The sequence below is a fragment of the Artibeus jamaicensis genome, unplaced genomic scaffold (genome assembly GCF_021234435.1).
Source record: "Artibeus jamaicensis isolate MK-2021 breed Jamaican fruit bat unplaced genomic scaffold, CSHL_Jam_final contig_793, whole genome shotgun sequence".
Lineage (NCBI taxonomy): Eukaryota > Metazoa > Chordata > Mammalia > Chiroptera > Phyllostomidae > Artibeus > Artibeus jamaicensis.
In genome coordinates, this window is record NW_026521975.1 from 9647741 (window position 1) to 9672819 (window position 25079).

The 25079-nt window shown below is 34.0% G+C and overlaps 1 protein-coding gene across 9 annotated transcripts in view; it reads left to right on the top strand.

The window, feature by feature from the left end:
• DLG1 (discs large MAGUK scaffold protein 1) overlaps nt 1–25079 on the top strand; it is a 306240-nt gene that overhangs the window by 78609 nt on the left and 202552 nt on the right. For 8 of the 9 annotated variants that reach the window (XM_037147391.2, XM_037147392.2, XM_037147393.2 and 5 more), the window contains exon 5: nt 1229–1393. In XM_037147391.2, the coding sequence (XP_037003286.1) occupies nt 1229–1393 (165 nt within the window). Of the gene's footprint in view, nt 1–1228; nt 1394–11990; nt 12558–25079 lie in introns of those variants that run through there. The other variant, XM_037147394.2, reaches the window with a different exon arrangement.

A 25079-nucleotide genomic window follows, 5' to 3' on the forward strand; every position in this document is an offset into this window, starting at 1 on the left:
AGTTGGATACTTGGATACTTCATATTTATTAATTTCTGGGCATTTTATCTGTTTTGTTTCTATTGCAAATGTATTTTCTTTTATTATATCATTTGATTGATTGATTACATTTCAATTTCTGCAAAAATAATGTCATTGAGATTTTGATGGTTATTATAATGAATCTGTAAATTGATTTGAGTAGTATTGACATCTTAACAATATGAAGTCATCTACTCCATGCACATGGGATGTGTTTCCATTTATTTTTGTCATATTTTCATTTCTTTCAGCAGTTTTATAGTTTTCATTGTACTAGTCTTTCACCTGTTGGTTAAGTTCATTTAGAATTAATTTGTTTTAATGCTGTTGTAAGTGGAATTGTTTATATTATTTTCAGATGGTATGTAGAAATGCAACCTATTTTTGTGTGTTAACTTTGTATCCTGCTACTTTGCTGAATTCATTAGTTCTAACAGCTTTTTTGCTGAGTCTTTAGAATTTTCTATATATATGAGTAAGATTCTATCAACCTCAAATAGATAATTTTACTTCTTGTATAACTTGAGTACCTTTCATTTCTTTTTTTCTTGTCTTATTATTCTGGCTATCACTTCTATTACTGCCATAGTTTGCTGTGTATATTGCACATTCATGTATAATGCACACCCATGTTTTTGTGCACATTATACACGAGATTATTATACTCATTATTATACCCATGGTATGTAGTCATTATAATGCACTACGTTGTAATGCACTACACGTATAATGCACATTTTCCCCCCTCAAAAATTTGGGCAAAAAAGTGTGCATTATACACAGCAAAATACAGTGTGTTGAGTAGAAGTGGTGAAGTTGCCCAAAATTAACCTCAGTTTGTCATCCAAGTTTTCCCTTGGAAGTTGCAAGCCTTTTAACAGACTCCAAAGTTCAAACATAGTTACATCAGATTGTTCCTGTACAGTTGTCATATAGGTGGGAAGACATTCCCGGGACATCCTACTTTACCATCTTTTCAGAATTGAACTATTTAAATAATCTAAGCATTTAACTTAAATATTGGCATGACTTCATAAAAGGGAGGGCTATTTTTCTCTGATTTCATGTGTTAAACTATAAAATACACTTTATGCAGTTAGATATTAATATTTGACTAGTTATGAAAACCGTGATTTGAATTGAACTCACTTTGCTTCTCAGGGGCTTCTTTGTAGTTAACAGTTTTTTGGTTTTTTTTACTTCACAGAAATACCGTTATCGGGATGAAGATACACCTCTTCAAGAGCACATTTCCCCACAAATCACTAATGAGGTGGTTGGTCCAGAACTGGTTCATGTTTCAGAGAAAAACCTGTCAGAAATTGAGAATATCCATGGATTTGTTTCTCATTCTCATATTTCACCAGTAAAGGTAAGATAATTTTGTTGCTATGAATTATATAATATTTTTCTTACTGGTTTAGCTCATGCTTATAAAGATGTATTTTTTCATGTAGGATTTTCCCCCTTGATCATTTCTGGCTTTTTAGTTATAGGGAATTTAACAATACTTATTGGTGTTCTAAAAATATTTTTATTTTATTTGGTTTTTTTTAGACTGTACTAGACATAATTATTTTCTTCATAGATTTTAGAAATTCATACAAGTCATGGAATTGGTGGGTACATGAACTCATTTTTTTTTAATTGTTCACTTACAGTTGTCCTGCCTTTTTCCCCATTTCTCTCCTCTACCCTGGTACCACCCCCCACACACACACACACATGTTCAATCTTAGAAGATATTTTATAAATGAATTTTAATCGGTGGTACTATCTCTAAGCCTATAAATTCCCATGAAGGAAATAACTATTACATTTCAAATACCATACATTGAAATATTTTGAACACTTGTTTTAAATATTAGTAGGTACTGAAAAAGCATTATTAGTTTCTTTAAAGTCCAGTATGTGGCTTTACCTGATCTTATTACCTTGCCTTCTCCCTCAGAAATAACCACAATCCTGATTTCTTATAAAACTCTACCACATTTAGATCTCTGACTAATATATTGTTTATTTTGCCTATCTTGAAGTTTATACAATTGGAATGATACTGTATATAATCTCAACTTGCATTTTTTGCTTTACATTATGTATATTCCTGAGATATTATTTTTGCACCTTTTTTTATTTTATAAGTATGCTATCATTTATTTTACTTTTGATAAACATTGAGATATTTTCAGATTATTACCAGTATAAAAAGTGCTGTTAAAAACATAGATTATGCATACACATCTTTGTTGGTAACACCAGATTATTTTCCAAGTGGTTGTATAATTTACATTTTTAGCAGCAATATATAAAAGTTTTCATTGATCCATATTCTCATCAACACTTGGTAGTCTTATTTTTGCCATTGTTTGGGGTTGCTCATAGTATCTCATTGTGATTTTAATGTGTTTTTCTGTTTGGTAATGAGGTTAAATATATTTGTCACTCACTTAGGTTTCCTGTTCTGTGACATGCCCTCCCAAGAATTTTGCTTATTTTCATATTGGGCTGTCCTTTTTTACTGATTTGTACAAGTTCTTTAGATATTCTGGGTATTTTGTTGGTTGTATATATTGTGACTAAGGATTACTTCTTATTTGGTAAAACTTAACCTGGTTTTTGTAATTTTCATTAAGGGATGATTTCATATTACTGGCTAAAAAAACTTTTATTGTATTTTTTTCCATTACTGTTTAGCCCCCTAATACCATCCTCACCCCAGCAGTCACCACACTGTTGTCCGTGTCAATGAATACTTTTTCCTTTTTTGTTCAATCCCTCTAACCCCCACCTCCTTCTGCCCGGTTAGCTGTCATCTGTTCTCTAGCTATGAGTCTGTTCCCATTTTCCTTGTTCAGTTTGTTCATTAGATTCCACATACAAGTGAAATCATATGGTATTGTCTTTCTCTGCTTGGCTTATTTCATTTAGCATAATGTTCTCCAGGCCCATCCATACTGTCACAAAGGATAAAATTTTCTTCTTTTTTACAGCTGAGTAAATGTCCCATACTTTTATCCACTCATTTATTGATGGACGCACTTGGGCTGCTTCCATATCTTGGAGATTGTAAATAACACTGCACTGAACATAGGGGTGCTATATTCTTTCAAATTAGTGTTTTGGGTTCCTTCAAATATATTCCCAAAAGTGGGATTGCTAGATCAAAAAGCACAGCCATTCTTATTTTTTTGAGGTATCTATGTATAGCTCCAACAGTGGCTGTGACAATCTGCGTTCCCACCAACAGTGGAAAAGGGTCCGATCCCTTTTTTCCACATCTTCACCAGTACTTGTTGTATATTGATTCATTGATGATAGCTATTCTAACAGGTGTAAGATGATATCTTGTTGTGGTTTTAATTTGCATTTCTCTCATGACTAGTGATGTTGAGCATCTTTCATATGTCTGTGGGCCATATGTATGTCCTCTTTGGAGAATTATCTACTCAGGTCCTTTGCCCACTTTTTAATTGGAATGTTGGGTGTGTGTGTGTGTGTGTTAAGTTTTGCAAGTTATTTGTAAATTTCAGATATTAACCCCCCATCAGATGTATTAGTAAATACGTTCTCCCATTCTGTGGGTTGTCTTTTTATTTTGTTGATGATTTCCTTTGAAAAAACTTTTTAGTTTGATGTATTCTCATTTATTTTTTGTTTTGTTTTGTTTCCCTTACCAGGGGAGATATATCAGATAAAATATTGCTATGATCAATGTCCAAGATTTTGCTGCCTGTGTTTTCGTCTATGATTTTTATGGTTTCAGGTCTAACATTTAAATCTTTCGAGGTGTAAGAAGGTGGCCTAGTTTCATTATTCTGCACATCCAATTTTCCCAACACCAATTATTTAATAAACTTATCTTTAGCCTACTGTATGTGCTTGCTTCCTCTGTCAAATATTAATTGACTCTAAAGGTGTGGGTTTATTTCTGTGTTCTCTATTCTGTTCCATTGATCTGTGTGTCTGTTTTTATGCCGGTACCATGCTGTTTGGATTACTATGGCCTTGTAATAGTTTGATAGTAGGTGGCATGATTCCTCCAACTTTGTTCTTCTTTCTCAGGATCGCTGTTGCTCTACAGCGCCTTGTGTAATTTCACATAAATTTTTGAAATATTTATTCTAGTTCTATGAAATACATCATTGGAATCTTGATAGGAACTGCATTGAATTGATAGATTGCTTTGGTGGTTAAAATTTTTGATAGTTAAAGTATTACTCCAATTCTCTGTTAACAGTTTTGTTAGATTATTTTTTCTAGGAAGTTGTCTATTTTGTATTTATTTTTAAATATTCTGAATATTATGGATTTTTTTTTGTCTATAGCATATTTAGGTATGGCTGGCCCCTTTGTCATTCCTAATATTATTTATTTGTACTTTTTTTATTTTTATTTTTTTTAGATTTTATTTATTTATCTTTAGAGGGAAAGGGAAGGAGAGAGGGAGAGAAACATCAATGTGTGGTTGCCTTTCGTGTGTCCCCTGCTGAACTGGCCTGCAGGGAACTGGTGTGCAACCCAGACATGTGCCCTGATTGGGAATCGAACCGTGATTTTCTGATTCGCAGGCCCGTGCTCAATCCACTTATTTGTACTTTTTTTTGTCCTTGAACATTCTTGCCAGTGGATGGTCAATTGCAAAGATATTTTGAAAGAACCATCTCTTTTGAAAAATGTTCTCTTGTGTCCCTCCCCATGTGCTGCCATCCCCTCCCCCTTGTTGTCATACATACATATGCACACATGTGAATACATTTTTATGTGCATATATAAATAAAAATGTTTGGATGGCCTTTATATCGATTAAAGATTTTTTTGTGTGCTTGGTAGAAGTAATCTTGATCTTCCCCTGAGAGATAAATGAGAGATATGTTTGGAAAAAATAAGTTGTCTGTTAGTAAGAGTCAGTTTTTTTTATCTTAGAGATAACCCTTCTTCTTTTGTCATGTTACTTTTTTATTTCCTGCTGTCTTTGAGTTTTTCTATTTTGCTATTCTAGTTTCTCAAGTTGGTTATTTATTACATGATCAGCCTTTTCTAAAAGTATTTGGGTTTGTAAATTTTATTTTACATAGAACTTTGGCTATATCTGCCAAGTTTTAGTATGTAATGTTTTTTATTCTAACATTTTTCTTGTATTTTCATTATGATATTTTTCTTTGTCCCATGAGTTATGTAGAAATATGTTTCTTAATTTTTAAACATAGGAGACACTTCTTCCATGGCTTTTAGGTTATATTTTCTCATCTCTTTTTTCTTGTTAGCTTAGAAGTTATTTATTCTGTTTCTCTTCCTTTAATGGTTATTTTAGAAATTTTAAATTGTAAATCAATACATATGTTTTACTCTCATTCTGAACAACATAAGAAAAACAATTGAAATGTAATCACTCCTGCTTGCTTTACATGTTGTTCTTACCTGTCTATGCCTATTTTCTCTTGACTGAAATTATATACCATAACCTGTTTCTTACTTTAGGTGAAAAACCCTGCCAGGTATGTGTAAGTTTTGTTCTCATGTTTTGAATTCCTTGTCATTCCACTTGTTACAAACTATCCAGAGCCAGTTTGCACACACCCAACTAACTCCTGTTTTTTGACAGCTTTTTGGAAGTTACTTCCATATGTATGCAGATTATGACCAGAAATAGGCAAATAGCCAGTATGCATAAAGTATTTTATATAGCCTCCTTAAACATGATGGAGCCTCAGTTCTCTGCTGTCAAATAAAATGCTCACTCTAGGCAAATAAAGCAGTATTCCAAAAACAAGATTTTGTTACCTAGACTTTCCAGACCTTGTAGGGATTAAAAACCTAAACTTTTTTCCTGTTACAAACTTGTTATACATATTTTCCCATATTAAATTTTTTAAGCTTCATATATATACAGTATTACATAGTGTATTTGTACCATAACTTAATGCACAATTCTGGCCTTTGCTGTTTGTTATTTACATTTTTACTAGATTTTGTAAAGAAGGCTGCAGTGAATAATCCTTGAACCTAAGAAGTGTTTAGTTTATTTCCTTAGAATGGGTTTCCAAGAGTCAAATTACTTGGTTAGAAGCATACGAACTTCTTTGTACTTTTTGGATACTTTTTGACATATATTCTGATACAGTTATAATTTAAGAATTAATGAAGCTGCCCTACTTGGGAATTTCTTCCTGCTTTTTGTGTCTCATGAATAGGCTACTGTAGCAAGTACATCATAAAATAATTTTTTGAGGAGTGAGATAGATTAGAAGGGGTTAATAGGAACATGGTTAGGGTTCCTTTAACTTTGTTAGAAAATCAAACTTTGTTTAAAAAAATTTTCGGTTTGACATAAGGGAAGTTTTAATGTTTTTTAGTTTTTTAAAAAACCAGGACAAATGTTTTAAGAACATTTCTTAATGTTTAAGAAGTTCAGTAATGAATACATTTTATTTAAAATATGCTATCAGTTATCAGGTTATTAGCCTCTTTTTAGAAAAAAACAAATATGGGTAGCTTTTCTGTTTTTATAATATTATGGTTTGGAATGAAGCAAGCATTTGGAATTACATTATTTATGGGGTTCAGCATGTGATTTAGTTTTATAATTTGAAAAATTATTGAATAGTTGTCATCTGAGTATAACTACTTTATTCTTCACAATTCTTACAAAAGCTAATAGTTTAAAAAGTCAGATTAATTTAATAGATATACTGGCTTTAAAAAGTAACTGCTAGAATATTAGTTTGATTTATCAGACAAATACATTTAGCAAACATTATTAACCATCTATTCAAGTAATCTGTATTTTTTGTGATGCGATAATTATAACAGTATGATGTTACATGAAAAATTAGAGAAATTAAATTATTGGGGTATTCTGAAAAAAAAGTTGACACTTGGACAGGGTGTTGAAGAGTGTATACAAGATGCCAATTCAGAGGATAAGCCAGTTAGTTACTAAGGAAAATAATTACAATAGGGGAGTAACAATGAGAGGAAACTGTAAAAATGTAGTAAAGTTCATGATATTATACCTGAGTTTTAAGGTGTTTGTTAGGAAATGGTGCTAAGGTGTGAAGAATCTTGATCCTGAGCCCTAGTAAGAAGGATTTGCCATCATGAAATGGGCTGTGAAATAATCTACCTTTTTTGTAGGTGCTGGTGCTTAATCTCATTACCGAAATAATAAATGAAATAAAATAATGATTGGGAGTTACTTTATTCGGACTTTGGCTTAAAGATAATTATGACTCAAGTCTCTGATGGGGAAACTTGCTTGATAGTGTGCTAGGCAGTTTCTTCAAGAAAGAAATTGGCGATATAATGGTAGAAAATCCTAATGTGGGAGGAAAGGACACTGAGAGGAGAGGACACTTCTTGGGGGGGCATATAACCGTTATAAATATAGTCATGTGATAGTAATAAGAACAGTGTAAAGATTCTTTTTTTTAAAAAGATTTAATTTATTTATTTTTAGAGACCGGGAAGGGAGGGAGAAAGAGATGGAGAGAAATGTTGATGTGCGACAGAAACATTGATTGTTGCCTCTCACATGTCCCTAACCAGCGACCTGGCCCACAAATCTAGTCATGTGTCCTGATCAAACCAGCAACCTTTCAGTTTGTGATTTGGGACAAACCAGTGGCATGCCTCAGTGGATTGAACATGCCAATCCACTGAGGTATGCCAGTCTGGGCAACAGTGTAAACATTTTTAAAACCAAAAATCAGCGGGAAATTATGTGAAATGGTTAGAATAAGCCAAACAAATAAACAATAGATTTTAATCTAGATGAAGTAATAGGGAGCACAGTACATGCGTAGCTTAGTGTGGGATGTTGCAGTGATCAATGAGGAAAGAAAAGAATTAATATTTTGCTTTTGCCTTCAATGACGAGAATTATGTTTACACTATATGCAAAGTCGTTAAGAACGACTTGCAGTAGAAGACAGAACAAGGTATGTAATCAGTAATCAGGCAATTATTTAAGTAAGTATATTTCCTAGCCTGTACATATTTCATCCAGTAATACCAAGAATATTATCAAATGAAATCACCAGTAGCAGTTGGCAGTTTTTCAAATATTGTGAGAAATGGGGGTATTAGAGGAAGGGACATAAGGAAATAAATACATGCCTAGCAAACATAAATGATACAGGAATAAGGTATTTCCCGTTTTGAGTAAATAATTGGCACTTTTGAAATCAACTTTGCTATCTCTAGAGCATATTGAAATATTGTTAAAATTTATTTTGCCTTTTTTGGATGGCCCTGGTGTACTAAAGCGAACATACGGTTTGTATGCAATTTGACCACTAGATGGTGCTCATAAAGAAGGGATTTGTGTATACAGGGATCAGAGTTTTTCTAGATAAATAATACCTGTATTATCAACCTTTTTCAGTTAAGTCTTATCTTAGTACAGTTATATGTCTTGGAATTTAATAGGCCAGATTATAAAGTAAAAGGGTAAGGAAAATACCTATCATGCTGTATTTACAGTACATTAGTTTTGCAGTTATGTACTTTGTAAATTTTTTTTGGTATTTTATAGTTTCAATGGTTTTTCTTTTCATCCTTCAAACCTTTTAAATTTCTCTCTGAGATTACTTCACCCTTGCTTGTGTTACTATACCTGAATACTTCTGGATTTATTTTTGAGTTTGGAAAGGAGTACAAATAATTCAGGGCTTATACTCTATAAAATTTTTAACTGTCTTCTGCTTCCATTTAATGTTATAAAAGTTCTCACAATAATAAATTTTTCATGATCAAATTTTAGGTTATGTAATAATTCACTAAATGGGATGTAATTAGTTTACTTAAGTTTTCTCTTTGTTTAGAATTCTATAGATAATACTGATTCCCATAAAAAAATTAGATTGGACAGAAAATGAATGTTAATGCTTTATATATCATATTTAAAATGTTAATAGTAATTTTTTGATTTAGACATTGTATATTACACTTTTTATTTTATTAAACAGACTTTCTAGGTTTCGTAATGAACCTAAAATTTGTTTCAATGGAAGAGTTTATCTTTCAGCCCTGCTACGTGAGTAGGGCTACTCTAAAGCACAGATGAGTGAGGAGTTGGTTGCCTTATGCCTCTTAATTAAATCATATGAATCCAATCGTGATGTAGGTATATACTGTAGGTATTTTTTTACCATAAGATGCACCTAGGTTTTAGAGGAGGAAAATAGGAAAAAAATTTTTTGAAGCAAAAAAATGTGGAATATTTAATAACATAAATAACATAATATTTCACCAATGTGAATGTAAACAACTCAGCAGCAGCATTAACAACCAGTATTCCTCCCAAATTTGGGAGGGGACAGTGCATCTTAGAGTCCCCAAAATACGGGTACATAGTTTTGTATGTATATATTGAATATGGGGCAGTAAATGAGATGAGCCTAGATTTTTATATCTCTTGTAAGGGGACATTTTTGTAGTTGCTCGCTTGTTGTCAGTGGATTTGAATAGGGAATCTAATGCATTGAGAAGTATTTCTTCTCCATAATTGGGATATATAGGATGGAGTGACCTGTCAACTTTATTTTTATTTTTTAAGTATATGTTATTGATTATGCTATTACAGTTGTCCCAATTTTTTTTGCCCTTATATCCTCCTCCTCCCTGCACTGCTCCTCCACCCTCCAGCATTCTGCCCCCCTTAATTCATATCCATGGGTTGTAATATAAGTTCTTTGGCTTCTCCATTTCCTATCCTATTCTTAACCTCCCCCTATTTTGCGCCTACCTGTTATGCTTTTATTCCCTGTAGCTTTTCCCCCCATTCTCCCTCTGCCTCTCCCCACTGATAACCCTCCATGTGATCTCCTTTTCTTTGATTCTGTTCCTGTTGTAGTTGTTTGCTTAGTTTTTGTTTTTGTTTTTTAGGTTTAGTTGTTGATAGTTGTGAGTTTGTTGTTATTTTACTGTCCATATTTTTTATCTTCTTTTTCTTAGATAAGTCCCTTTAACATTTTATATAATAAGGGCTTGGGATCTGTCAACTTTAGATTGTTCCCAAGCAAAAAATCTAGGGAACAGACAGTTTACTGTTCTATCTGTGCCGGTATTATTTGCAACTTGAGTAGGAAATTTGTGTTCAATATCCTCATCTACACTTATCTAGAATGACAGAATCTGCCTTCCCTGGGTTTTTTCATCAGACAAGGATCAAGGCACATATTTTGAGACCAAACCAGTTACTACTGCATTTGTATAAACCATACTAATCAGTTTTTTATAATAATCTTTACTAATCTTTACTTTCTTTACTATAATGATCTATAGTAAAACTTTACTTTTTTCAAGAGGTTTCATTTTTTTTTCCTTCAGAGAGGATTCTTACTTCTCTGTCAACCCTTAGTGTTTTGCTGTATTCCCCTACCTGCTAATAAATGGGACCAGTCTGTCTGGAGCCACAGAATTGCCAAGTACTGTCTGCATAGTCCTTGAGAAGAAGCATCACACTTTCTGCTATAATCCCTGTCACAAATCTGTTATTTCAAAGAGTCCCACATGACTCTCTACCTTTGCTAGGCATGTGTCTGGAATCACAGAGGTATCATTAGCTTCTTGCTAGTGGGTGTGGAGATTGTAGTTTGCCAGTGCTACTTTCCAAGTAGGCATTGAGTTGATGCCAGTAAGCACATACCACCACATAGTAAGCAAGGTTTTGTCATCTGTCTATATCTGAGAAAATATCCAGGGCTGAGATTGGGATTAAATGATGTATTTATATCAACTTAAAATTGAATTACTCAGTCATTAGTAAATTAACTAGTATTTTTATTTATATATTTTTAAATGACCATATGTTGTATTCTATACTAATGTAGTATTGTGTTAATAGGACAAACTTAGGAGTCTAGTTCTCAGACTTAAGTGTGCTTAAGAGTCACTTAGAGGACTTTTTAAAAATGAAAATTCCACCCCAGCTGGTGTGTCTCAGTGGATTGAGCGCAGGCCTGTGAACTAAAGGTCTCAGGTTTGATTCCCAGTTAAGGCACATACCTGGGTTGCAGGCCAGGTCCCCAGTGGGGGTGTGTGAGAGTCAACCACACACTGATGTTTCTCACCCTCTCTTTTTCCCTCCCCTCCCCTCTCTCTAAAAATAAATAAATATTTTTTAAAAATGAAATAAAATAAAAATGAAAATTCCCTGATCTCCCTTGCTCCTGAAAATTCTGATGGGGGAGGAGGAGCCAGTCTGGTTTGTAACCAGCATACTAGGTTATCCTGAGGTGGACTGCAATGTTGAAAAACACAAACCCCCCAGGTATTAGATCTCAGAAAATACCTATTTAGCAATCAAGCAATATTATTTTGTGAGCCAGAGTATTACTTATATAGTGTTGGATAAAGCATGTTCCATTGGTTGTTTAAAAATTTACCTTATTCTTTTGTATTTTTATGAATTTATAACTTTATGTTCTTAATGTTTATAGTATATGAGATGATGCTGACAATAACAGTTCTTTTTATTACAAAAGTTCCAGAAACCAAATATTTATTTTGCTAATATCTGTTTCTGCTTCCACACTCAATTATAAAAACCAAATATGTTATATAAAATGATCGTGTTACCTTACAGATGGCTTTCCTTTTATCATTAAATCCTCGGAGTTTAATATAGGGAGTATCTTTTAAAAACTCCGAACCAATGCTAATTAATGCGAACTCCTCCCAGGTGTAGAAATTTATGTCAGTGACAAAGGTTTATTTAGTAAAAGTATTTAAAACGATCAGACCTGATGGCAGAGAATCCTCTTGTGTTTTAAAATTCAGTTCATATTTACAGTTTAAGCAGTAAAAAGGCCATTGGATTTTACTACAGACTGTGATTGAAACGGATAATCCAGGGTTTCTCCACGCAGTACATTAAATCAGGCAGCTCCAAAGGGTCTTGGTAATTCAGTGTTTATAGCATCCTTCTTTACCTGCTAATCGACCTCACTTCCTGAATTTCAGTCCATCTAGTTATGAGCTAACAAAAGAGCAGCTTTTGGTTCCTGCAGATGCTGGTGAAAAAATAATCATGAGAAAGAAATCCACCTTATGCCACCTTTGTTGTCTGCAAATATAAACTCAGCCATCATGCAGTTAACAGGTACAGAGGAAAGAAGACACAAGCTCTTTCATGGGAAGAAATTACAAAGAAAATGAGCATCATTTCTCAAGATTTTTATTTTCTCTGATCTACAAGTGATGCTGCTCTAATTCTAGCTGCAGTTTTTACCGATCATTCACCATTCAGCAGCTGGTAGAGAAGTAAGAACTGCTTGGCAACCACCTGCAGGGCCGCAGAGATGAATTACATTTTCGGGAACAACACACTTCTGTATTCTCGTGCCAGTCGAGGAGGCAATGCTAGCTCTAGCCATGGCTCAGTAGGCCCAAAGCAGAAACACTGGGCCAAAAAGGGCTCATCAGATGAACTGCAAGCTGAGCCAGAACCTTCACGCTGGCAGCAGATAGTTGCATTTTTCACTCGAAGACACAGCTTTATTGATTGCATCTCGGTAGCCACCAGCTCCACCCAGGTAACATACCACTTGTTGAAATTATTTTCAATATATTTTGGTTCATGTTTGTTTTGAAAAATGTACTAGTGTAGGTTTTTATTATTTAAAAATATAATCTTATATACTGAAACCTTGGAGATGCAGAAATGTATGTTTTCAGTCCATTTGGTCTTCAGCATGAAAGGGGGAAGAAAAAATATTTTCCCTTTTGATCTTATGTAATGCCAAACAAACAGTCTAGGGTTCTGTTCAATAACTTCTCTAAAAATAAAAAGCTATTGATATATAAATTAAAATTTAAATTGATATTGCTTGTCTCATTTTTAGACTATTAAATGCTATAAGGTATAATGTCTGATAGCAGAAATTACATATTTAGCTTTTTGTATGTCATTATATATTGTTATAGTAATAAGGTAAAAAAAGATAAGTTGAAATATTTTTATTTTCTAATGTTTTGAGAACAGATTAAATTGAATATAGTGAATTGAAATTGTGAAATACTATTATTGTGTATCCTTATATCTTTAAATTAAATTATGGTTTATTCAGGGAATTTAATGCATCCTTCCATTTCTATAAATATATATTACTTAGGGTTAATTTGAAAGCAGTAAACTTGTGTAATTACACAATTATAAGAGTATTTTTTTAAAAATTGACAGTTTACAGATGAGCAAGCACTAAAAGTCGTCTCCCAAATTAAAAAAAAAATTTTTTTTGAGGAAATGAGTATTGAAAATAAGCAAAATATAAAATTAATAATAATTCAAGTGAAATACTTATTACTTGGTATTAAAAGAGGGTTGGGGTAATATATTTTAAAGCATTTTTAACAGATATTCATATAACTTTCATAAAAATGAAAGAAAATAGTTTAATTTAAAAACAAGATGAGAATGCTTTTTTCCTTTGACATCAATAATATTTAACAAAATACAAGGTCTGGCACAAATAATGCCCCTTTTTATTACAAAATCATAAGCATATTATTCTGTAACATAATATCATGCTCAAGCACATCATATATGACATTTTAGGTGAAATTTCAAATTAAAACTCTAAATTACACCCATATTATTACCCTGCCAACCACCCCCAAGCAGGCATAGTCTGCTCGACCCTGTATGTACACATACCCTAGGGCTTTCAAAAAATAAATTTCTTTAAAACTTAAAGTGTGTGTGTGTATTTAGTTAGAAGCAGTATAATCATAAACTGTCAAGAGCTTTGCTTTTGGTTACTAGAATTATCTTTCAATAGTTTGATTTTTAAGCATTGTCAAATATCTTAAGTAAGAAATTGTACTTACTCTTCTTTCATGGTTGAGAGAAATGGAATTATTAAGGCTAGGGAGAGTCATACATTTTTTTTATGTAGGCACTAAGGTTGCTTATAATGAAACTTATTCAGAGGCAAGAACTTATTTAACTCTTAGGCTAAACTACCCCCCAAATTTAACTTGCTTGATTTTGACTGCGATTACATATATTAGAAAAGGGTTGCAAAGACTAAAGTTTGTCATTGTTATTCATTGAAGATGAATAGTAAATGGTATTTTTTGTCAAAAAGAAAGGTATGTTAAAAATTTTTAACTTTATAATTTATAAAAATATGTAATACTGTATATGTATACAGACACATATACACTGCCATTGATAATTTGCACTCTATTTAGTGCAAATAGAGTTTTGTCATCTTATTAAGGGCATATAAATGAAAAGGCAACTATTGAAAGCTCAGAAGTATACTATACTTACTAGGAGTTGAAGTAAAAGGTTGCTCTTTGGTATTGCACTAAAATAAAGTCAGAGTTTTAATACAAACTCTATTTGCAATTGATCCTACAAAGTCATTTAAAAATTTTTTTCCCATTTGATTCAGACCATTTGTGTATACTGATAAATAACTTATTTTTATTTCAGATCTCTTTGCATTACTTTTTCATGATCTTTGTATTTCATCTTTAGAAGTGTAGACATTTGGTTAGAGATTTTGGCTTTCATTTCTTCTGCTCTGGAATACCAATATGTCTTTTCTGACTGAAAACTTGGATATTTTATATATGGAAGTGTTTTATGCTGTCTCACTAGAATTCCTTTTATTGGATAAGATATAATAGGACTGAGAAAGCATTAGACATAGTTGGATCTTAGTTGATGCCAAAATATATTTTTCTGTTTCATCTACTGACTAATGGCTGGAAGTTTTATTTTTAGCAGTAGAATGATTTCTATATAGTGAAAAAATAAAGTAGATTAATGAAATTTCTCAATGGAGCATGTACTATATACCTATGGATATAGTAGTATGATATTGATAGAGTTTTGTTACGTGATTGATAAATAACAACAGTGACGACAATGACCAGGTCTCCCATTTATTTCAGTCTTGTCAGAAATATTCTTTTTAAAGATTTGATAGCAAGATTAACTTTTAATCTAATTTTTTATAACTGCATTACATGATCTATCTTGCAGTGTGGAGAGTTGTTATTAAATCAAGTTTTATTAATTTGAAAGTCATTACTCTGATTTAATATCCCCTCAGATATCCCCTATAAAAAAAGAAATTTTACTTTCTTTATAGATTCATTTAAATGGCTTGTCTGTTTGAAGTATTCATTTTCATAACTGAGATTATATACCGAGTGCTACTGTAATATCTGGAACTGAGTAGGAAGTCATTAATGTTGTTTTAAATGATAAGAAAGGCAAGTAGTTATAAACTTGTAGAATAAGGCTTGTTATATGGTTGGTACTCAGTAAGTGTTTATAGAGTTGATTAATTTCCATGTCAGTCACCTGGAACCTTTTAGATCATGCATGGCCTTCCAAAACATGGCACCTAATCTGAAACCACTTGGATAATTGTATTTATTGGATTTACTGTCTTCCCTCATAAGTGTCTTTACTTATTCATAGCAGTCCATCTCTTCCTCCACTTCCCTTTGATACCCCTCCATTTTTCATATTTTCTTCAAGCCATAAAAATTCCCCATGCACCTGATCTCTCCTTACCTTTTTGAGTCCCCACCCAGTGATGATAACCATACACCTTATAAACTGTTTCTAATTTTTGTCATTTGGTTGTATCCCAAAAGTTTACATTGTGGGTTTTTGTTTTTCTGTTTGTCTTTTTTTTAATGTTACATTAAGATGAGTTTCTTGTAAATTATTTTGCTTTGCTATAAATTTTTCTTTTGGAGGCGTCATACTACTTATGTTCTCAATTTGGAATAATTACAGAAAAAGTAGATTATTTGCTCTCAAGTCCTCTTTAGTTTCACATCACAGAATTCCTTCTATTGTGTTTAGGATACTTGATGCCAGTCTGTCCCATCCTACCTAGCAAATTCAAGCTCTGTTCCAGTCTAGGACCAAATTTTATATTGGGTTCTTTAAAATTTCAGTACAGTACTTCTAGATTCTCCTACCTGATTAGCTCTTAGGTAAAAAGTTTTATCTACTTGGTGATACTGGTGTTTATTAATGAAAATAGCAGTTATAAACTTTGAACAACTGTGAAGTGGTAGGTTATTTTGAGTGTGGATTTAGCAACTATTCCTGTATTTTAGACTACTTGAAAATCCCCTAACATGGCTCACTGTAAATACTCAAATTAGGTTCACCCATTTCCCAAAAATTAATATGCCAAATTAAACTGAAAACAGCAAAGTTCTGTTCCTAAGAAGTGAATGAAATAGTCATGATGACTTATAATTGAAATAGAGCAGTTTTCTTTTTATTGAATTTATTGGGATGACATTGGCTAATAAAATTATAGGTTTCAGGTGTACAGTTTTATAATATATCATCTGTATTGTGTGTTCACCACCTCAAGTCAAGTCTTCTTCCATCACCATTTATCCCCCCTGTACTCTTCTGCCTCCCTCACCTCTTTTTCTTCTGGTAATCACCATACTGTTGTCTGTGTCTATGAGTTTGTTCATTTGTTTTTTGTTTTAGTTTGGATTTTTTGCTTAATACCTTCACCTTTTTCACCCAGCCCTGCAACTCCTCTCATACCTGTCAGTCTGCTCTCTAAAATTTTAATGAGTGAATATTAGGCACATGAATTAAATAATCTTTTCAGGGGTGGGGAAACCTGTTTTAAATTAAAATACAAGAAGACTCTGTTCAGATATCCATGTGGAATTGTATATAGACTAGTTCATATAAAAAGAATAATAGTGTTTTAAACAAATAAATTCTGGATTACAAAGGATTTGATTTTTAGAGTTATGCTTTGGATATGTTGCCAAAAAAAGATAAGAGTATCAACCTCATTGAGTTAATTGTATTACATCATTTAACATATTTACTGTACTTAAAACAGTGCCTGGCAGCTATTATTATTTTATTATATTTTTTATATTGCTTAACTTAGATAATCTTTGACAAGTTCAAATATAGATAATTAGGAATTATAGCACCTAGGGTAGTGTAGTGCATTCAGTAAATAGTGTGGACTAAGTTAACAGTAAATGTAAGCTATACACTTTAAGAATTATAGATCTTAGCACCCTTCAATTGCAAACATTTAAGGGAGGGGCCCCAAAGAGCACTTCAGATTCTCTGTGAGACCATGAGTTCCCTGCCAACCCTCCCAGCACTCCCTTTTGCAAGTTGCTAAGTCAGTCACAGGTAGACAACTAAATTTAACTGACTTTCCACATTTTTCTGAGCTCTCCCCCAAGCATACCATCAGGACCACATCCCTTTTTAACTTAATCACCACACCTGTCGTTCTTCGTAGAATATAACCCTCGAAAAAAGTGAAACTCTTATCTGTCACATCCTGTGCATTATGCGACCAGCAAGTGCAGTTGTATTCCTCGCTTATTGTATTAATACTTACGGATAATTGTTAAGTCCCTCTCTCTTAAACAATGAAGATATCATCAGACAGTATTGTCTAATTCCTCTTCTGGTCATCTGCGTTTCCACAAATCACTCCTCCTTACTCACTGATGGTTTGAGCACCTGTTTTACTATCTTTTCTGCCCACTATTCTGGAATCATTCTTAGTGATTATCAATATCTTCGTGTGATCTATCCAAAATCTTACATATCAATTCTTCGATACCCTGAACTTCCAGGATCTTGTTTCTTCTTTCACTTGAATGACTTGCTTAAATGGTTATATTTAACACCTCATTAGCATTGACTATACCAGTGATTTTCAACCTTTTTCATCTTATGGCATGCACACATTAATTGCTAAAATTCTGCAGCACATAAAAATGCATTTTTTGCTTATCTAACAAAACATCAGTAGAATTTTGATTTATTCACACTGGATGGCTATTGTTGTGTTGGCTGTTGTCTTTTTTTTTTTGCAGGGGGAATAATCTAAGGGATAAGAGATCAGGGTTCCTGACTAAATACTCAGGTATTGCATATTTTAAATTCTTGCAGTACACTGGTTGAAAATCACTGGTCTATACCACTTACAAAATCTCAGTTTTAAGCATTTCATACTATCTGACTAGCACTTCCTTTCTTTTCAGTTCACTTCCCCTACTACAAAGATTTTTTTTTATTTCATTTATCTTTTTTAGAGGGTAAGGGAAGGAGAGAAATATCAATGTATGGTTGCCTCTCATGCGTCCCCTGCTGGGAACTGGCCTGCAACCAAGGCATGTGCCCTGATGGGGAATCGAACCCCAATTGTGTGGTTGGCAGGCCGGTGCTCAATCCACTGAGCTACACCAGCCAGGGCCCCTACTACAAAGATTTTTAAAGATACCCTTTGAAAACCTCCAGTTCAGCTTTTTATTGTCTATTACTTCTTTTGTGTTCTCCCTTCCCTTCTTGCCTTGCTCAGATTCCTCAGACTATAAACACTGTTTTTCATAATCTCAGCCCTCTTTAGCCCTTCTGTCAACTCATTGGTAAGATCAACCTTGGTTAATTGCAGCTCTATTTTTTCCTCCTACACACCAGGGAAGGAGCATGTTAAATTTCAACTACCTGTTTTCTGGCCTTCATTCTCAATTGTTGGTCCCTTAAAATAAATGATACATATGTATACCTAAAGTTCACCCTTTACTTCTTTTTATAAGATGTAATATTTTTTGTAAATTTTCCATTACCACTTAGTCCACTTAACCCCCTCCTCCAGCAATCATTGCACTGTTGTCCATGTCCATGAGTCTTTTTTCCTATTTTGCTCAATCCCACCACCCCCTCCCCACTAGCTGTCATCTTGCTCTCCATCTCTGAGTCTGGCTCTGTTTTCCTTGTTAGTTCAGTTTGTTTATCCGATTCCACATATAAGTGAAATCATAGGGTATTTGTCTCTCTTTGACTGGCTTATTTCACTTATCATAATGTTCTCCAGGTCTATCCATAGTGTCACAGTGGGCGAAAAGTTTAAATGTCCCATAGTTGTTTATCTGCTCATCTACTGATAGACAATTGGGCTGCTTCCATATCATGACAATTGTAAACAATGCTGCACTGAACATAGGGGTGCTTATGTTCTTTCAAATTAGTGTTTGGGGTTCCTTCCAGTATATTCTCAGAAGTCAGATTACTAGGTCAAAAGGCAGATCCATTTTTAATTTTTGAGGTATCTACCTGGTGCTTTCAACAGTGGCTGCACCAGTCTGCATTCCCACCAACAGTGCAAAAGGGTTTCCCTTTCTCCACATTCTCTCCAGCACTTGTTGTTTATTGATTCATTGATTATTGCTGTTCTGACAGGTGTGATGTGATATCTCGTCGTGGTTTTAATTTGTATTTCTGTAGTACATTGAGCATCTTTTCATGTCTATTGGCCGTCCTGTTTGGAGAAGTGTCTATTCAGATCTTCTGCCCATTTTTTAATTGGAATGTTTGGTTTTTTGGTGTTGTTTTGTAAATTCATCAGATGTATTGTCAAATATGTTCTGCCATTCTGTGGGTTGTCTTTATATTTCGCTGATGTTTTCCTTTGCTGTGCAAAAACTTTTTAGTTTGATGTTATCCCATTTGTTTATTTTTTTTTCTTTTGTTTTCCTTGCCTGGGAAGATATAGCAGATAAAGTACTGCTACAATCAACATCCAAGATTTTGCCGCCTATCTTTTCTTAGCCTTGGTTGTAGGTCCTTGGTTTTCATCACCTTGAATATTTCATGCCACTGCCTTCTGGCCTGAAATATTTCTGTTGAGAAATCAGATGACAATCCAGTTGTTGCTCCCATGTATATAACTAACTGCTTTTCTCATGTGACTTTTATAATTCCCTGTCTTTAAGCCTTGTCATTTCAATTATGATGTGTCTCAGTGTAGGCCTCTTTGGGACTGTCTTTGCTTCCTGGACTTGTGTGTCTTTTCCTTCACCACATTAGTGAGATTTTTGGTCATTGTTTCTTTGAACAGTTTCTCAGTCCCTTGCTTACTCTCTTCTTTTTCTGGTATTTCCATGATGCGGATGTTGTTATGCTTCATGTTGTCCAAAAGGTTTCTTAAGCTCCCCTCATTTTTAAAAGTTCTTTTTCTATTTGCTGCTCTGCCTGGGTGTTTTTTCTGCCTTGTCTTCCAAATCAGTGATTTGATCCTCTGTTTCATCTAACCTACTGTTTATTCCTTCCATGTTACTTATTTCACATATTGCATCCTTTATTTCTTAGCAGTCTTTTTTTTTTTTTATGGTTTCTGTGTCTTTTTTCATGCTGGTGAGTATCCTTACAATCATAACTCTTACAAAAGGCTTGCCTCCTTTTCATCCAGCTCTTCTGAAGAATCTCTTCAGCTATTTTCTTAATGGCTCTAAGAACTCTTCTGCTGCCTCTTGGTCAGGAGCAGCTGCTTCTCCTGTTACCCTGACATTTTTAAAACCAAAATCAAACCATACTTTGTTGGCATTAAGTTTACCAGCTTTAGCACTGACAGGTGTGGCTCAGCTCAGTTGGTTGGGGCATCATTCCATGAGGTAAATGGCTGCTGATTGCATTCCTGGTCAGAGCACATGCCTAGGTTGCTGGTTCAGTCCCCAGGTGGGACAAAAGAGGCAAGTGATTGTGTTTTTCTCTCACACCAGTATTTCTCTCCCATCAATATTTCTCTCCCTTTCTTTCTCCTTCCCTTCCCCCTCTCTAAACATAAATAAATAAAATCTTTTTTTTAAATTCTGCTTTATATCCTTAACCTTGCTTTTGCTTTAAGTTGTCATATAATGACTTCTTTTTTTCTTGTATCCTATTAATCTGTAGGTATCCATTTGGATACAAGATGAAAAGGTATTTTGCAAAAAAAAAAAAAAAAGCAAGCTTTTCATACCTGTAGCAACAGCTTCAAAAATGTTCTTTCTTTTCAATGGTCCTTGCGCTGGATTCATTTATCTTGAAATTGTGTGCAGTCATAGCTGCAGACTTCAGTTTTCGGTACATCTCAAGCACGTGAACATCTGGTAATGTCATGACTTTTCTCTATTCTTGGGAGCCCTTTATTTCCAGCATCACTAATGACATGTTATATGGGTCCCCTAGTATATTATTCAAAGTTTACGGTATTGCACTAAACATAGTGAAAAATACACAAGGACTTGTATATCACTTTTTACTACAATACATGTTTTTACAGAGATAACTGCTTATGTGGAAATGATTAGTGTCACGTGGTGTGAAGCAGCTACCCATAACACTTGAGCTCACCACAATAGCAACAGGCAGTGGCTATGAAATTATTACAGTAGTACAGTATTACAGCAGTTAAGTTTATGTACTTACTTAATACTGCATATTTATTTACATTTATAAGTCTTTGTATTTGCTTACCTTTCTCTTGACTATGCATGGCACCAATGTAAGATCTGTAAGTGTTCATATAAGTTTAGATAAATTTTAATCTTCTATACCAGACTTGTATATATTTTATGGTAGTGAATGATGAAGGAGACTAGTATATACATGTATTTATGCATTTCATGACATATCTAACTTTTTTGATATTTCTAGGCTGTGTGGCTTGTCTGCGTTTTTTCTAATTGTCACAAATCTCCAAAAATTTTTCTAATGTATTTATTGGAAAAAAATCCACATATAAGTGAACCCAAGCAGTCCAAACCTATGTTGTTAAAGGGCCACCTGTATTTAATTTGTTGCCTGAACTACAGCAGTAGACATCTAACTGGTTTCTCTGTATCTGTTCTTTCCTCTGACCAGTCTGTTCTTCACCTGGCAGCCAGAGTCTTCCTTACAGAAAGTTCATCTAGGCACCTTGGTTTTAACCTTCCAATAGCTTCCAATCTGATATATATTAAAATCCTTATTTACCATAACATGACGATCTAGTACTTGGCAATATTTCCATTCCCATTTTCTATTGTTCCCTTGCTTATTCTACTCCATCTACACTGGCCTTGTTACTCTTCCTTAAAAAGTCAAGCATGTGACCATCTGAGAGCCTTCATCTTGCTGTTTCTTCTGTTTCTATCATTTTTCCCCAGATATTCTCATGATTCATTCTCTCACTTCCTTCATATTTCTGCTATTTGTTACCTTCTCAGAAGACCTTCCCAGATTCTTATCTAAGATAATAAGCACTCCTTCACTCCAAGCATCATTCTGTCTTACTTAAAATTTTTTTTGAAAATGCAGGCAACTGTAAAGTATTTTTAAAAATAAAATTTAAAATTACTGTGCAATTTAAAAATCTAAAATTTTTTTCTTCATGGCACTTAATACTTACTACCTGATCCTCTGCTGTAAATTTTTATGTTTCAATTCTCTCCAAGACTTTCTGTGAGACACACATCCTACTTTATCTAGTGTTGTACTGATCCTCTAGCTGATGATTCTCTTCATATTTATCATGCTAGGAAGAAATACATACAAGGTGAAGCAAGGAGAAAAGAGGGTAGAAAACCATTGAATTTCCTTTTAATTGGGATGACTATATATTAACTGAACTGGAGTACTTTTAATGGAAGGAGGGGAGTATTAATACTTAAAGTAGGACAACAAGCATAATACAGACTTCCCAAGCAGACAGAGTCATGTGGTACATTATTTATAACCTATTCATCATCTGAATGTTCACATCAAGACATCTCCACCTTAAACAATTATGTATTTGCCTAACTATTTATATTTCCTTATACATTTAGCCTTGTGAGAGATCAAATATAAATTGTGAAGTATAATACCTTTCTATTAAACTAGAATATGCAGTATGTATAGTAGGTAGAGAATCTTAAAGTACTTTGGAAATGTTCACTCTAATAGTAAGATTGGTTCCAGCAGAATAGGTAGAAACAGTCTCCTTTGGTTATTGACTAACCAAACAATGGAAATTAGGATAATAACTCTAATATACTAGTGGTGAAATGCTGCCTTTTGGAAGAGTTTAATTTTCCACTCAAACATAACTAATTTTTTAATTAAAATTTTATTGTTATCCAAGTACAGTTTTCTGCCTTTTCCCTCCACCTCTCCACACCACCCTAGCCATCTCCACTTGCCCCATTTCCACCTCCCCCTTCTTATTGTTTATATGTTCTTTATAACTGTTCCCATAAACCCTTCACCCTTTCCCCCGTTAACCCCTCCCCTCTCCCTTGTGATCACTGTTGGCCTTTTCTCAATTTCAATATCTTTGCTTCCTTATTTGTTTTGTTGATTAGGTTCCTATTAATGGTGAGATCATATGATATTTGTCTTTCACCACCTGGCTTACTTCTCTTAGCATAATGCTTTCCAGTTCTGTTCAAGCTGTTGCAAAGGGTAGGCGCTCCTCCTTTCTTTCTGCTGCATAGAATTCCATTGTGTAAATGTACCATAGTTTTTTGATCCATTCATTTACTGATGGATATCTAGGTTGCTTCCAGTACTTCACTATTGTAAATTGTGCTGCTATGAACACTGGGGTGCATAGGCTCTTTTGGATTGGTGTTTTCAGGACTCTTAGGGTATAATCCCAGCAGTGGAATTGCCAGGTCAAAAGGCAGTTCCATTTTTAGTTTTCTGAGGAAATTCCATACTGTTTTCCATACTGGTTGTACCAGTCTGCAAATCCTATCAACAGTGCACTGGGGTTCCCTTTTCCCCACACCCTCTCCAACATTTGTTGTTTCTTGATTTGTTGATTTGTTTATAATGGCCATTCTGACTGGTGTGAGGCGGTATCTCATTGTGGTTTGAATTTGCATCTCTCTGATAGCTAGTGATATTGAGCATCTTTTCATGTGTCTGGATCTTCTGTATGTCCTCCTTGGAGAAGTGTCTGTTCAAGTCCTTTGCCCACTTTGTAATTGGGTTGCTTGTCTTTTTAGAGTGTAGTCGTGTGAGTTCTTTATATACTTTGGAGATTAAACCCTAGTTTGAGTTATCATTGGCAAAAATGTTTTCCCATATGTTTGTTTCTCTTTTCATTTTCATGCTGTTTTCTTTAGCCATACAGAAGCTTTTTAATTTGATGAGGTCCCATTTATTTATTCTCTCCTTTATGGCCCTTGCTTTAGGGGGCATATTAGTGAATATGTTGCTGCATGGAATGTCTGAAATATTCCTGCCTATGTTCTCCTCTAGGACTTTAATGGTGTCACAACTTACATTTAAGTCTTTTATCCACCTTGAATTTATTTTTGTGTATGATGTAAGTTGGTGGTCAAGTCTCATTTTTTTTCATGTAGCTGTCCAGCTCCCCCAACACCATTTGTTGAAGAAGCAATCTTTGCTCTGTTTTATGTTGCTGCCCCCTTTGTTGAATATTAATTGACTGTAGAGACTTGGGTTTATTTCTGGGCTTTCTGTTCTGTTCCATTGTTCCATGTGTCTGTTCCTATGCCAGTACCAGGCTGTTTTGTTTACAGTGGCCTTGTAATACATTTTGATATTAGGTATTCTGATTCCTCCTATTTCCTTCTTCTTTCTCAAAATTGCTGCAGCTATTCAGGGTCATTTATAACTCCATATAACTTTTTGAAGCATTCGTTCTATATTTGTGAAGTATGCCATTAGTATATTAATACAGATTGCATTGAATCTATAAATTGCTTTGGGTAATATGGACATTTTGATGATGTTAATTCTTCTAATCCATGAGCATGGTACATGTGCTTCCAGTTGTTTTTGTTTTCTTTAATTTCTTTCTTCAGTGTTGTATACTTTTTTTAGTACAAGTCCTATACCTCTTTGGTTATGTTATTCCTGCGTATTTTATTTTTCTTGTTGCTATATCAAATGGGATTTTTTCCCCCTGATTTCTGTTTCTGGTATTTCATTGTTGGTGTACAAAAATGCTTTTGATTTCTGGTTATTGACTTCGTATCCTGCTGTTTTGCCAAATTCATTTATTAGGTGAGCAGTTTTTTGGTGGAGACTATAGAATTTTCTATGACATGACACTATCAGGTCATCTGCAAACAATGACAATTTTACTTCCTCCTTTCCAATTTGGATGCCTTTTGTTTCTTGTCTGATTGCTATGGCTAGGACTTCCAATACTATGTTGAATGGGAGTGGTGAAGGCGGGCATCCTTCCTTGTCTTGCTCCTGGTCTTAGTTGGGAAAGCTCTTTAAGTTTTTGTGTATTGCGTATGATGTATGCTAT